Source organism: Zalophus californianus, chromosome 1 (assembly GCF_009762305.2).
Source record: "Zalophus californianus isolate mZalCal1 chromosome 1, mZalCal1.pri.v2, whole genome shotgun sequence".
Lineage (NCBI taxonomy): Eukaryota > Metazoa > Chordata > Mammalia > Carnivora > Otariidae > Zalophus > Zalophus californianus.
Window position 1 is genome coordinate 214,061,741 of NC_045595.1, and position 12,866 is coordinate 214,074,606.

General features: G+C 58.6%; 1 protein-coding gene across 1 annotated transcript in view; it reads right to left on the reverse strand.

Moving 5' to 3' along the window:
* Nucleotides 1–1,911: 1,911 nt before the first annotated feature.
* The window catches only part of TSPEAR (thrombospondin type laminin G domain and EAR repeats), a 162,938-nt gene continuing 151,983 nt past the window's right edge, over nt 1,912–12,866 (reverse strand). The window contains exons 10-12 of the mRNA XM_035728722.1: nt 6,462–6,649; nt 4,332–4,433; nt 1,912–2,065 (exon numbers count right to left, since the gene is read on the reverse strand). Coding sequence (XP_035584615.1) covers nt 1,912–2,065; nt 4,332–4,433; nt 6,462–6,649 — 444 coding nt within the window. The remainder of the gene's footprint in view (nt 2,066–4,331; nt 4,434–6,461; nt 6,650–12,866) is intronic.

Here is a 12,866-nt window from a genome sequence, read left to right on the forward strand (position 1 = left end):
CCCCCTTGCTTGGGGAGGCTGCTTGATCACTCCAACCCTGCCTCCCACTGACTGGGGAGAACCCTGCTTTGTGGAAAGCCGTCTGCTTTACCCAGAGTCCTCTGACTTGTGTTAATCTCACCCAGAAACCCCCTCTGAGTTGACACATAGAGTCATCGCGGGGCGGCCACCCCAGCCCGTGATTGCCTTGACTCTCCTCTTTGTGTCACGTCTCAGATAAAATCAGAACCCGCCCCCACCAGCCGACCCTCAGAGGGTCTCGTCCGCCACAGCCCCTCCAAAGAGTGCGGACAGATGGAGCAAACCAAAGCACAGGATGCCCATTCGAATCTGAACTTCAAGGAAACCACAAACATACTTTAGAAGATGTTCTGTGCAGTATTGGTGATCTATGTCAACTAAAAGTAAAAGCACTTGTTATTTATCTGTGATTCAAATGTAACTAGAGGTCCTGCATTTTTAGGCAGCGCCCTCAGCTGGCTTCCCTGGACCAGCGGACCCGCGGCTGTCACCATAGCCATGTGGCCCAGACACCCTGGGGCCCCAGAACCCCACCCCCTGCCCTTTGTGGTTCTCCCTGGGAGGGATGTCCTATCTGAGATCAGCCCCAACCCTCCCGGAGGCACACAGCCCACTACTGACCTGAAGGGGGCTCTAGAAAAATCCCAGCTTTTGGAAGTGAAGAGGGCCCAGCTTCTGGTCGGGAAATCCCCATCTGGCCCAGCCTGAGGCCCAGCTTTCCTTCCTGGGAGTGGGTAGGACGGGCACTCGGTTCTCACACGCGTGTGGCCCTGGGAAGCCAGGCTGCGGCTTGCTGGAGCCACACTGTGCCCCTTGCTCTGTGACCTTGGGCAAAGATCACCGAGAATTTCAAGACAGAAGCGGCAGAGCGTTGAAATAAGTGTGGGCCCCTGAGCAGCCCGGCTCCATCTCCCCTCCCAGGCCTTCGCTCTCCCAGAGCCCGTGGCCATGGGTAATGGCACAGGCTTGGCCTCGCCCCACCCCCGGTCTCCTGGCTGTGTGCAGACCCCACGGGGCCGCCCCAGCAAAGCCTCCAGCACACAGCATTGATTTACATCCAGGAGCCCTGCCTGGTGGAGGGAGGGCACCTCGTGGTGAGGGCACCTCCCCTCCCCCCCTGGTTCCCAGGGAAGCAGGAAGCCCCCGCCTGCTGTAGGGTTGGGGCGTCAGACTTGAGAGGAGCTGAGCGAGCGCAGCCCCGAGGAGGCGTTCCAAGTCCATCCTGCATGCCCACGAGGCCGGCTGCAGTGACTGGGGAGCTGGCCGGCGTGCACAGCCGCAGGGACCCCATGGACGGGCCCGGTCTCTCACGGGTGGGACACCTGACCGGCACCCCTTGTGATTCCTCACCTAAACCAACCCCCACTGCATTCCTGGGGAAACTGAGGCCAGAGGAAGCAGCTCCCTATAGTTCTGGGAGACTAGAGCCTCAAAGGCCCACGGCCCTGTGGCGGTGGAGCGTGTCCTGCTGCCTCGTGACCTGTTTACGGAGGGCTGTTCCCCAGACACACACAGACACTGCCATGCTTTGGGTAAAGAGCGTCATAAATATATTTCTGTATAGATAGAATACAATAAATAGCTGGTACAAAACACTAAAACAGCCTTGAGCCCGCTTCCGCATCTGGGCTGGCCAGGGGAGCCGGGAGAGGGCCACCGCGGATGGTGATGGGGCCCCACTGGTTTTGAGGTAACATTTTGTGTGAACTTTCCTTTTCAAGAGAAATCCCGGCAGGACGCGCAAGGGCTCCAGCGGGCCACCTGCCCGGCCGCCCCGTCTGGCCGCCATGGTTACCAGGACAGCGAGGCGGACAGGTGTCCCCGCGGCGTGGGTCGGGGACGGCGAAACGCTGGCTTCCCCAGGCCTCTGGGCGGGGTGCGGGGGTGCCATCAGCCCGTCCTCAGCTTCAGTACGCGGGAGCGGGGCTCCTTGGCGCTGGAGTAGAGGAGGTAGGAGCCGGCCGCGGTGCGGAACGCCTCCCAGTCCCTGCAGCCGAAGGTCGGGAGGCTGTGCACAGCCACAAAGCCCTCGTAGCCCTGCCACCTGTGGGAGACGCACGGTCAGCCTCGCCCCTGCAGGCCCAGCAGGGAAGCGCGGTGGCGCCCTCTCCAGGCCTGCACCTGTCCCTCCGCCCCCCCCCCCCCCCCCAGCTGCACAAGCTCCCCGCGCCATACTCAGCCTGCAAAGAGGGAACCTGAGGCCTGGAATGGGCCCCCTGCCCTGTCCAAGACCCCGCAGCTCTGGGCGGGGGGACACGGACGGGATCCTGGCCGTGCCAGAAGGTTGATTGTCGGGGCTGAGCTGGAACCTCCCCCTGCTCCCGGGGCCGGTGTGGACGGCGAGCGCGTGCCCCCAAACACACACCTGTCACCACACCGGCGTGGCGCCCCTCTGTTTTCAAAGCGGGTAGCAGCTCCTGGCACAGCGCTGGGCGGCCCGCCCCCACCCCCCTGCCTGTCGTGCCTCCCGCAGAGCCAGCGGTTCTAGGCTTTGCCCCCCTAAGGGGATCCACGGGCGGGGGGTTCTTGAGGGTGAGCCCCTAGGGCGGGGCGCCTGGGTCAAAGGGCAGGAGTGTTTTCATTTGGGTATTTGTCCAGGTGACTTCCCGGGAGGCTGGGTGGCTCCTGCCCGCATGGCCTCCGTGTGCCGTCCTCCGGCTTCGAGGAAACAACTCTTCATGTTCGCTCACAGTTTTTGCATTTTCTTCCTGTCACTCCTGTTCATATCCTTGCCCATGGCTCAGGCTTTTATCAATTTGTACAGGTTGCTTTTCTGTCAAATGTGTGGTCAGTTGTTTCCTTTGATTTTGAATGGGATGCTTTTTCCGCAGAAACCCTGAAGGTGTGGGAGTCGCCCTGGTGGCCTCCGCAGGCCTCGTTGGAGGAGGTCCCCACGACTTCCCGTGCAGCTGTGCGGTCAAAGTCACCTTAGCCTTTCCGCTAATGTTTCTGCTGTTTAAGTTTTTACATCTAGATTGTTAATCCCTGTGAAGTGTATTTCTCTACATGATGTGAAGCAGGCTACAGCTTTGTTTCCCTCCAGACGGACGGGAGGTTACCTACAAGTACGCGTCCTTTTCCCATTGACTGGAAACACGACACCGATCGCGCTGCAGGATGTAAACCGCGGGCTCTCCTCCGGGCTGCGCGCTTCTCCACCTGCATGCTTACTTTCGGCAGAAACCATCCGCTGTCTCCAAGCGACGGGAGCCCCCTTCACTATTCTTTTTCAAAATTTTCTTGGCGACCTTTGAAAATCTATGCTTCCACATGAATTTTAAAAACTCCTTTGTCATGTTGAAAACTCTACTTTCTAATAAGTTAGAAAGTCTAAAGAAAATCGGTGGTTTTTCTGGTAAGGTACGGACGACTCAGATTGTCTGGAGAGGAGGTGAAAAGACTGGTTGCACCAGTAACCATGGGAGAAATTGGGGAAGTTGCTCGAGAGACACCCCTGCAACGGAGCCAAGCCCAGGCGGCTTTATAGCCGAATTTAAGCTAACCGCAGAGAAAAGAGAACCTACTCTCTGAACTATCCCAGTCTGTGGGTGTAGGTGGAAAACTCTGCATGTGTATTATTGAGTTGGGCTCCAGATCAAATGGGATAAGGGTAAGTCCCCAAAAGAAAACTGCAGTCCAACTCGTGCGCTATTATGGACGCAAACACTTGAAGTCAGTCGCATGCGCTGGGGAGACGGCGGCGTCCTGAGCCGTCGAGATTGTTCTTGAATTTCTAGCTAATTAAGAAAACTAGTAAGGAGCACAAACATTAGAGATCAGGAGGCAGAGTGGCTTGTACTCACGGATGTAATTATACCCCTAGAAGTTCCACAAGACTCTTCTTAAGAAAAGCTAGCAGACCTGAGATGATAATTTGGTTAACGGTTAACTCATGATAAGCAGCTGGAAATGGAAAGGAAAAGACCCCAGGTATTGTACTCACAAAACTTGAAAGCCTCCCTGAGTGAATTTAATGCTAAGGCCCAGCGCCTATATGAGGACACGCAAACCCGTATTGAAGGGATAAAGGGAGAGACCCACCACAGTCCTGGACGGGAACATCTCATAGAATAAAATACCAAGAACTCTCAAAGTACGGTGTTGGAAGTCTGTAGCACGGGCCAGAATCCAGAGGTGGCGCGCGTCAGCGTGATCCACGGGCCGCCTGTCCAACCCCAGGGCGTGACCCAGGCTCAGCCTGCAACTAACTACAGCGGGTGGTCACCTGCCCTGCAGGGAAGGCCAATACCCTCAATGGCCCAGGGAAACTCAGGTGACGAGGAAGGGGGCAGCCTTTGGAGGCTCTTTACCTGTAAATAATACTGTTTACAGAGAAGGTGTTTCCATCAAACGAGTTGGCAACCACCAGGAAATAATCTTCTCCCACCGAGAAAAACTCCCAGTCCAGAGCACTGTGGAGACAGGGGGGTAGACGTGAGTGAACCCCGGGGCACCGGCTCCAAGCCAGTCCTCCTAATCCCAGAACCCAGGGGCCCCGTGCCACCCCAAGAGCCAGAGTGATTTTCTCACACGTTGAATTGGGTCTATTCCAGGGAAGGGCAAACCAGTTGTTTAAAATTTTTTTAAACATTTTAAAAATTTATAAAATACAACTCGCATGACCTGTGCTGTCTTAACCATCCTCAAGTGTACGGTTCGGTGGTGCTGAGTACGTTCATAACACCGTGCGACCATCACCAGCATCCGTCTGCAGGACACTCTTACCTTCCCAAACCCAACCTCTGTTCCTGTTAAACACTGACCAGCTCCCCCAGCCCTGCGCCCCCACCCTACCCTCTGTCTCTGAGTTTGAGCGCTCGGGGGGCCTCGTACTGGTGGAGTTACACCGTATTTGGTGCCGGCCCATCTCATTGAACATGGTGTCCCCAAGGTCTGTGTGTGGTGGCCTAGGTCACTGTCCCTCCCTTTAAGGCTGGATGATACCCCGCTATGTGGAGGGACCCGTTTGCTCATCCGTTCATCCATCCGTAGACAGTGGGCTCGCTCAGTTCTGTGGTGGAATGTGGGCCAAATCTCTCACTCTAAAGCAGTGGAAGGAATCGGAGAAGAGGTCCCAAGCCTGCAGTCACTCCAGGGGGGTGTGTAGGACCCCCAGCCCCCGCCAGAGGCAGGGTTTGAGGACACTGGCTGTGAGGTCACCCATTTGCCCTGTGGCTCCTTGCCTGATACTGGTTCGGGGACCGACAGAGAAACGTTCTCCTACGTTCAGAAGCTGTATTTCTTACTGCAAACCCATGTGCCGCATTCTTCTGAGGTGGGGAAGCCGGGCCCCCCGCATGCAGCAAGCAGGGCTCAGCTGGACGCCGGAGGCCAGGCCTGTGCGTCTGTGTGCGGCCGCTCAGAGCTGTGGCCTGTTCAGGCAGCAGAAGGCCACCCTCTCTCAGTGGACACTTGCCTCCAGGTCCCTTTCCTGTGGGGACCGAGGGCGCTGGCCTTGAGCAAGGGCTCAGATGGGCCCCTGGGACATTCAGGGGCAGGGCTGAGGCCAGCAGGGGCCCCACCTCTGCCCTCTTCCACCAGCAGGACCGTATCTGGGCCACCTCGAGTAATGACCAGCTATGATTCTATGATTCAGCGCCAAAGTAATGATTATAACCAGTATTGACTCTATGATTCAGCCCCTGCTGTGCTCCCTGAGGCGCGGCCGCGGGTGGCGGGCGTGCGGTGCCGTGGGCATGCGTCCACCGGCCGAGATGGGGAGAAGCAAGCAGACTCACACTGTCTGCATCGCGGCTCCTACCAGACGCCGGGTTTGCTTGAGCGCAGCAGGAAGTGAGCCGTCTGGCCGTGAGTCCCTGCTGGGCCCCCAAAGCAGGTGTATTTCCACTCTGCGGAGCCACGCCATTCGGTCAAAGGTGGAAAGAACCCAAATGTCCATCAGCGGGCGAGGGATGGGGTCCACGAATGGATCCACCCGCACGATGGAATATCACTCAGCCCGGAAAAGCCACCATGTGGAGGAACCTTGAGACCATGGCCAAGGAGAGCAGCCGGGCACCAGAGGTTGCCTCCCCCATGATTCCACGTGGATGAAATGTCCAGGACTGGGAACGAAGGTAGACGGCTGGCTGCCAGGGCAGGGGGGGTATGACAGCTGAATGGTGGGGTTTCCTCTTGGGGTGATGAAAACGGCCTAAAACCACCTGGTGGTGGTTGCACAGATCTGTGGCTTTAATAAAAATCACTGAACTGCAGCAGACAGACAGACAGACGAGCACACAGTTGGAAAGCAAGTAGAGCCAAGGTAACAAATAGGAGCCCCAAAGTCGCTGCAGCTGGAGGAGCTTCGCACACGCGGCGCCGTGAGGCCACAGTGCACCCCGACAGACGCGGGCGCGCGGCTCTGGGATCACTGCCAGGCTCCGGCCGAGCTGCTCCCTGGACCCTGCCCTTCCCGCCCGCCCCACCACAAGGCAAACCTGCAGGTGGGAATCTCCTGGAACTTGACGAAGGTCTGCGCAGTGACATTCAGCTCGTAGATGACCGAGTTGACGACGTAGGAATCATTGTGCACCTGCATCTCCACGTCATAGCTGTGACTGTTAGCGACCGCCAGGAAGACCCTCTCTCCAATGTGGAACACCTCCCAGTCCGCAGCGCCGAACGTCTGAGAGCAAGAAGGAGGGACGGGCGACCCTCAGCAGTGTCCCAGCGCTGCCCCGGGGCCACAGAGCTAACCCACAGACACGGCTCGGGCACCCACAGCGCGGCAGGCCCCAGACCGGTGGCACTCCCCCATCTGGCTTTGCTCACCTCCCAGCCTCACTACCTGTCATGAGTGTGGGCTCCCAAATGCACCCAAACCCGAAGAGATCATCTGTGCAAAGTGCTTCTCAGCCTTCCGTGCCTCCCACTCCCCTACGCCTGATGCTGCCCGTCCTGCAAGGTCCAGCTGCTAAAACACCTCTTCCAGGGAGCCCTCTCTGCTTCCTCCAGTCCCAGCTCTGACCTCCGAAGCAACCTCTAGACACTTGTGTTTCGGACCACATGAGGTTTTCTCTGGACTCCATCAACAGCTCCATCTCTGGGCTCCCATGCATGCTGTTCCTCCATAAATCACTTATCAGCCTCGAGGGTGAGGTGCGCACGGAAAAACAGGGCTGGTATGCGAATGGCGAGCTGTGGAGCCTTTGCCCAGAGCTCAAGCTGCATGAACTGATTTGCATGTGGGGCTCACGAGGAGGACGTTTATGTCCAGGGTGTGGCCAGCATCTCAGGGATTATGGTGGGACAGGTCCACAGGGAAGGAGAGGACCAGAGGAGTCCAGATCTAGGCTCTGAGTCTGAGCCCTGAAGAGAGAGGGTGGGGGTGGAAATGGGTGGAGACATTTTTCTGGGGAAACAAAGGGTCGGTGCACGGAGAGGCCCTTTGGGCAACCACATAGGAAGACCACAAATGGTGGGGGTCGAGCAGCAGAGGGAGAGTGTGGCTCCCCGTGGTGGGTCTGTGGCTGATGGAAGAGCTCGCTAATGCCCTCGGGGAGCCTGAGCCACAGGGAGTGACGCTGCCGGGCGCTCCGTTCCCATGTCAGCAGAAAGGGGGTTCCATTGTCCCCATCTGTCCCCATGGGCTGCAGAAGCTGCAGTGGCTCACTATGCATTGAAATTGTCTTTGAAAGTTTGCCTCCTGACTTTCAGCTTCTGATGCAGGCTACCGTGGCCCTCCTGCTGATAGCGATTACAAACACAGTTGTGTGGGCAACCTTTTGAAGGTTCTGGACAGTGGCCAAGGGCAGGCAGACACTGGAGGGGCCGTGACCCCTGAACCAAGGGAATCACATGCACATGGTTCATGTTTGTCTGACTTTCCCTCTGAGGACTCCTCACCCCATGCCACATGACCATGGCACTCGAGTGGGTGCGGCAGGCTGGCTGGCTGGGGGTCCCCAGGAGAGAGTCTGGAGCTTCCAAAATGGCTAGAAATGGCAGGGGAATATCCGAGAGAGGAGGGAGCCCCGGAAGGGGGAGCCCCAAATTCACCACGTAAACCTCTCTCAAGTTTTTGTCCAGCTCCTGAGCTGCACACCTGGGGCCAGTGTCCAGGGACCCAGGGACAAACAAGTCGAGAGGCTGGAGGCTCATGCAGAAGGCAGGTGTGATCTACAACTGAGAGAAAAAACTGAACAGAAATGTACGAACAGCCACAAACACTGAAGCTGGCAGGCGCAGACTCTCCGATGAGTCCGACGAGAGCCTCTGGGGAAATACGCACGCGGCGAGCAAGGAATGGGGACATCCGGGCAGCTGTCAACACCACAGCAGCAGAAGAGCAATCCCGTGACTGAAAGGTAATATCTAGATTCAAACATTCGTGGGATGGGACCGACAGCCCCCTGGCCGTCCAGAAGGGACAATCGGGGAACCGAAGGGACACCAACAGGAATTACCCAAATGGAAGCACACAAAGGGGAAAAAGGTTCTCATACACGTGAACAGAACCCATGCTCCATGGGACGATATGAGGCGACCTAACCCACAGGTGAGTGGAGTTCCCGAAGGAAAGGAAAAGAGAAGACAGAAGGAAACATTTACATGCATGAGGGCTAAAATGTTTCCAAATTTGATTAAAAACACCAAACCACAGATCCAAGAAGATCAGAGACCCAGAGGAGAATAAATACAAAGATCCACGCCTGGACAAAGGCAGCTGACGAAGAAGACAGAGCGAGAAGCCTGAAGGCAGCGGGAGAAGACACATCTGGGACCACAGGGCGCAGCGACACCACGGGGGAGGGAAGCTCAGCGTTCACGGACAAACATCCTCAGCGTCATCGAACGGAAAACATGTAAGCCCTGAATTCTAAAACCAGTGAAAACAGCCTTCACAAATGAAGGCCAGCTAAGGTCATTTTCAGACAGACTGACAGAACGAATTGCCAGGGGGCCCGCTTTACGGGGAAGGCTGGAGGCAGCCGCGGGGGCAGGCGAGCGTGTGCGGGCGGATGCGCGGCCCCCCGGGGGGTGAGCTCGGGGCGCACGCGGACCGCGGAGTGTGCACGGGTGGCGAGGACCCCGTGCTGTTACAGCTGTTACTCCTGCACACCGATAATGAAGACAGAAGAAAAAGTAAAATGTGGGCAAAGACCTGAATAGATATTTCACAAATGAACTACAGGAAGCCAGCAAATGGCGGGGGGGGGGGGGGGACGTGCCCGCTATCTCTGGTCCCTGGAATTACAACTTTGAAGACACGGAGAGACCACTTCACACCCAATGTGTAAAACCAAAAATATTGGCAAAAGCCAACATGTCTTCCTCATCTTTGATCCTCCATGTGGCCAAGGCAGAGCCCGGAGGAGGCGCTCCGTGCACTCCATGCACCTGCCCCGCGGAGGGGCGCAGGGGGAGCCGCGTGAGGGAGGAAAGCGTGGGGTCGGCAGCGTGTGAGGCCCCGGGCACAGGTGGAAGGTGGACGGTCCGTTCCTTCCTCCCAAGGGTAACTTGCAGCTTTTCCTGCTGCCCAGACAGTCGGCACGGGATAACACATCCAGGGTCCGTGTTCCACAGCCTCCCCCGAAGCAAGAAAGAGATTGGTCTTCAGGACTTTAGGTCCGTCTGAGGCACGTCCGTTTGCTGTGTAGCTCCTGCAGCAAGCCGAGGGCAGGAAGTCCCCATACCTTAAAGAAAGCATCCCCGCCGACTGCCGTGCCCCCTCACACAGGGACACTCCTTGTGTTTGGGCAGCAGGTAGCTGTTAGCACCCTTCCTCCTGTACATTTTGGGGTCATGCTCAGGGCCGGGGTCTCGGAGGATTTCTGTTGCATCAACTAGGGCCCGGGCCCAGGGACGCATGGATGCCCAAAGCCACGCAGTGGGCAAGCTGGGGACTGGGCTGCTTCCCTGGGGACAGTGCATCCCCCTGGGGCAGGTCCTCCCTGTGTGGGCCCGGGTTGTCCCGGCTGGACCAGAGCTGGCTACACTGCAGGAGCACCCTGGGTCTGCCACTGCGTCCCCCCCAGCTTCCCAAAGCCCAGTGAGGCCTGTGCTCGAGGGACATCTCACATCCCAGACCAGCCAGGGCCAGGCTTCACATGCCTCCCTCTCCTTGGCACATCTGTCACCTGCTTGGATGTCGCTGTCCCCACATGCGAACTTGGGGTGTGCGGCCCAGCCTGCCTGCTTGTCTCCCTGACGACAGGCAACCCTAGCCACGGAGCAAAGAACAAACTCTGCGGCCCTGGTGGCGTTTTCTCCACGCCCAGCAGAGGGTGCCATGGTCTGCCGTGGCCCAGCCAACCGGCCGGGTTCAGAGAACAGTCCTCCCACAGCCCCTGAATGGGCTCCTAGTCCAGGGCCTCCAGAAACGGGTCTGGCCAGTCCTGAGGAGCAGGAACAGGCGAGTTTCAGCTAAAAGAATAAAACTCACTAGGACAAGGGCAAAGGGGCCCGCACACCTGGTGGTCACTGACTCCCTGCTGGCTCCAGGAGCTGGGCTAAAGCTCCTTTGGATGAGTGTGTCCTCTCCTCACTGCGGCTCCATGAGGTGGCACTATTTCTGTCCCCTGGGGCCACCTCACCGCTCAGAGACACTTGGGGCCCATGGAGCCATCAGCATTGTCCACAGGACACCCGCTAGGGACCCACACCTGTGCAGAGAGTCCCACAGGGCAGCTCTGCGACTCCTCAGAAGCCACACAGGAGTCGTCAGCCCGCTAGACTACAGGCTCCCTCCAGGCCTGTGTGGAGGAAACCACGCCGCTGGGAAACTGCACGCTTGTAAATGCACAAGTCTGCACGCACACACATACATTACCACACATGCACACACACCTAAGTGTGCCTGCATGCACACTCATGCACCTGTGCACACACACCCACACCCACACACATACACCTGCGTGTGCTTGCACACTCGTGCACCTATATACACTCGCCCACACCTGAACACACATACACCTGCGTGTGCCTGCATGCTCACGCGTGCACACACCTGCGTGTGCTTGCACACTCGTGCACCTATATACACTCGCCCACACCTGAACACATATACACCTGCATGTGCCTGCATGCACACACGTGCACACACACACAACTGTATGTGCTGCATGCACGCTCGTGCACCTGTGTACACACACGCACACACCTGTATGCATATACACGTGCACACCCTTGCAGTACAAGTGGCCAGCAGGGGGTCTGAGGAGAGGCTCTCTCCAGGTGCCAGGGCTTCCTCCCAGCTCCAATTTGTGTGACCCTCAGCCTGTTCCCTTGTCTTCAGTCCCAGCATGGGAGGCGTGTACAGATGGGGGGCTGAGGAGGGGCTGTGGGCGGCTCCGGGAGCACAGGGGGCAGAGGAGGCCCCAGAGGCGAGGAGGAAGGCCGAGGGTGTGGCTGGCAGCAGGAAGGAGCACTCAGGTGTGTGTGAGGCTTCGAGGGGTCCTCAGCCTGCCTCCAGTCGGTGTGTCCCCCCGATACTGCAAGGACGGGGGTATCTCATTCAATTTGAATTCCAGTTAAACAATGATTTTTCAGCCTGTGTGTATCCCATGCACTACTGGGGCCATGCTTTTACTAAAAAATTACTCATCCTTTACCCGGAATGCAAGCTGAGCTAGGCACCTGGTATTTCATCTGGGTAGAGGGTGGCAGAGACCCACAGGAGGCCCCCCGGGGTCACAGCCATTGGCCGTCAACAACCCCTCCTTCCCCCACAGGGCTGCCAGAGCCCCTCACAGAACAGGGCCAACACCCGTGCCCTCAGCCAGAGGCCGGGCTCCTCCCGCTTGGAAGCCAGAGTGGGGAACGTCTTTGCCCACGGCTGCGCCAGCCTGGGCAGGGGGCACAGGGGCCTGGGGCCTGATGTCAGGCGGCTCCTGAGTTCTAGGTGCATTAGGGACTCATCAGAGAGAGAAGAAATTCCCACATCAAACAGCCCTGCCAAACCCTGCCTGGCACCTGGTGAGGTGGCCGGGCACCTGCTGGGCTGGGCGGGCTCCCCCTTCCCAACGGAATTCCCCTGGTGCCTGCCCCGACAGCCCCCGGCACAGTGCCTGGCAGGCTGCCCAAGCGCCTGGCCAGGATGATGGCGCTTTGGGGACTCAGCAGCCAGGCGCACTTGGAGCCCCTGATGGCCTCCCTCAAGGGTGGGTGGGCTCCCAGTAATCAGAGGATCAGGCTAGGCCAGGAGGCCCTTGGGTTCTGGCTTCGATGGAGCAAAGAATCGAGGTCTGGGAGTGCCTGGGGAGCAGAACAGGGAGGCAGGGCGTGCTGCCAGGGGGAGACAGGCCGCCCCCCAGAGGACCCCAGGGTAGGGATGCTGCTGTCCTCACGGCAGGCAGTTGGCCAGGGTGGGTGAGGGTCCCATCCTGGGAGGCTGCAGGGGGGGCAGCACCCTCCCTGGCCGACTTCTGGGCCCCCTCCCCCGGCTGCCTGCCCCCTGAGCAAACAGAAGGCGCCAAGAGGAAGCCCCCTTCCCAGGGCCGTCCAGCAGTGCTGACCGCCGAGGGGTGCTCACACCACCCAGCTCTCAGGTGCAGATCTCAACCCAACGTTCTTGCCTGTCTTCCGACTCCTTCCTGGACGTTTACATGCTCCGTGGAAACGAAGTTCTGAGAAACCCCCAGTTTCACCCGCCGCCCCCACACACCCGCTGACTACCCGGCAGCACTCTGTCTGTCCCTCCCCTGCCAGATGCCCCGAGGCCCTTGTACTTCAGACTCTCTCCGCCCGGGGTCCCGTGGGGACCAGGCCGTCCCCTCACACGCATCAGGCTGCCTCCCGGGCAACAAACCCCGACGTGGTCAGCTGCTTCCCCTCCCCTCCCCTACCCCTCCACGCTGGGTCCACATTTGATGACCGTGACCACAGGCCCCACAGCCAGTAAG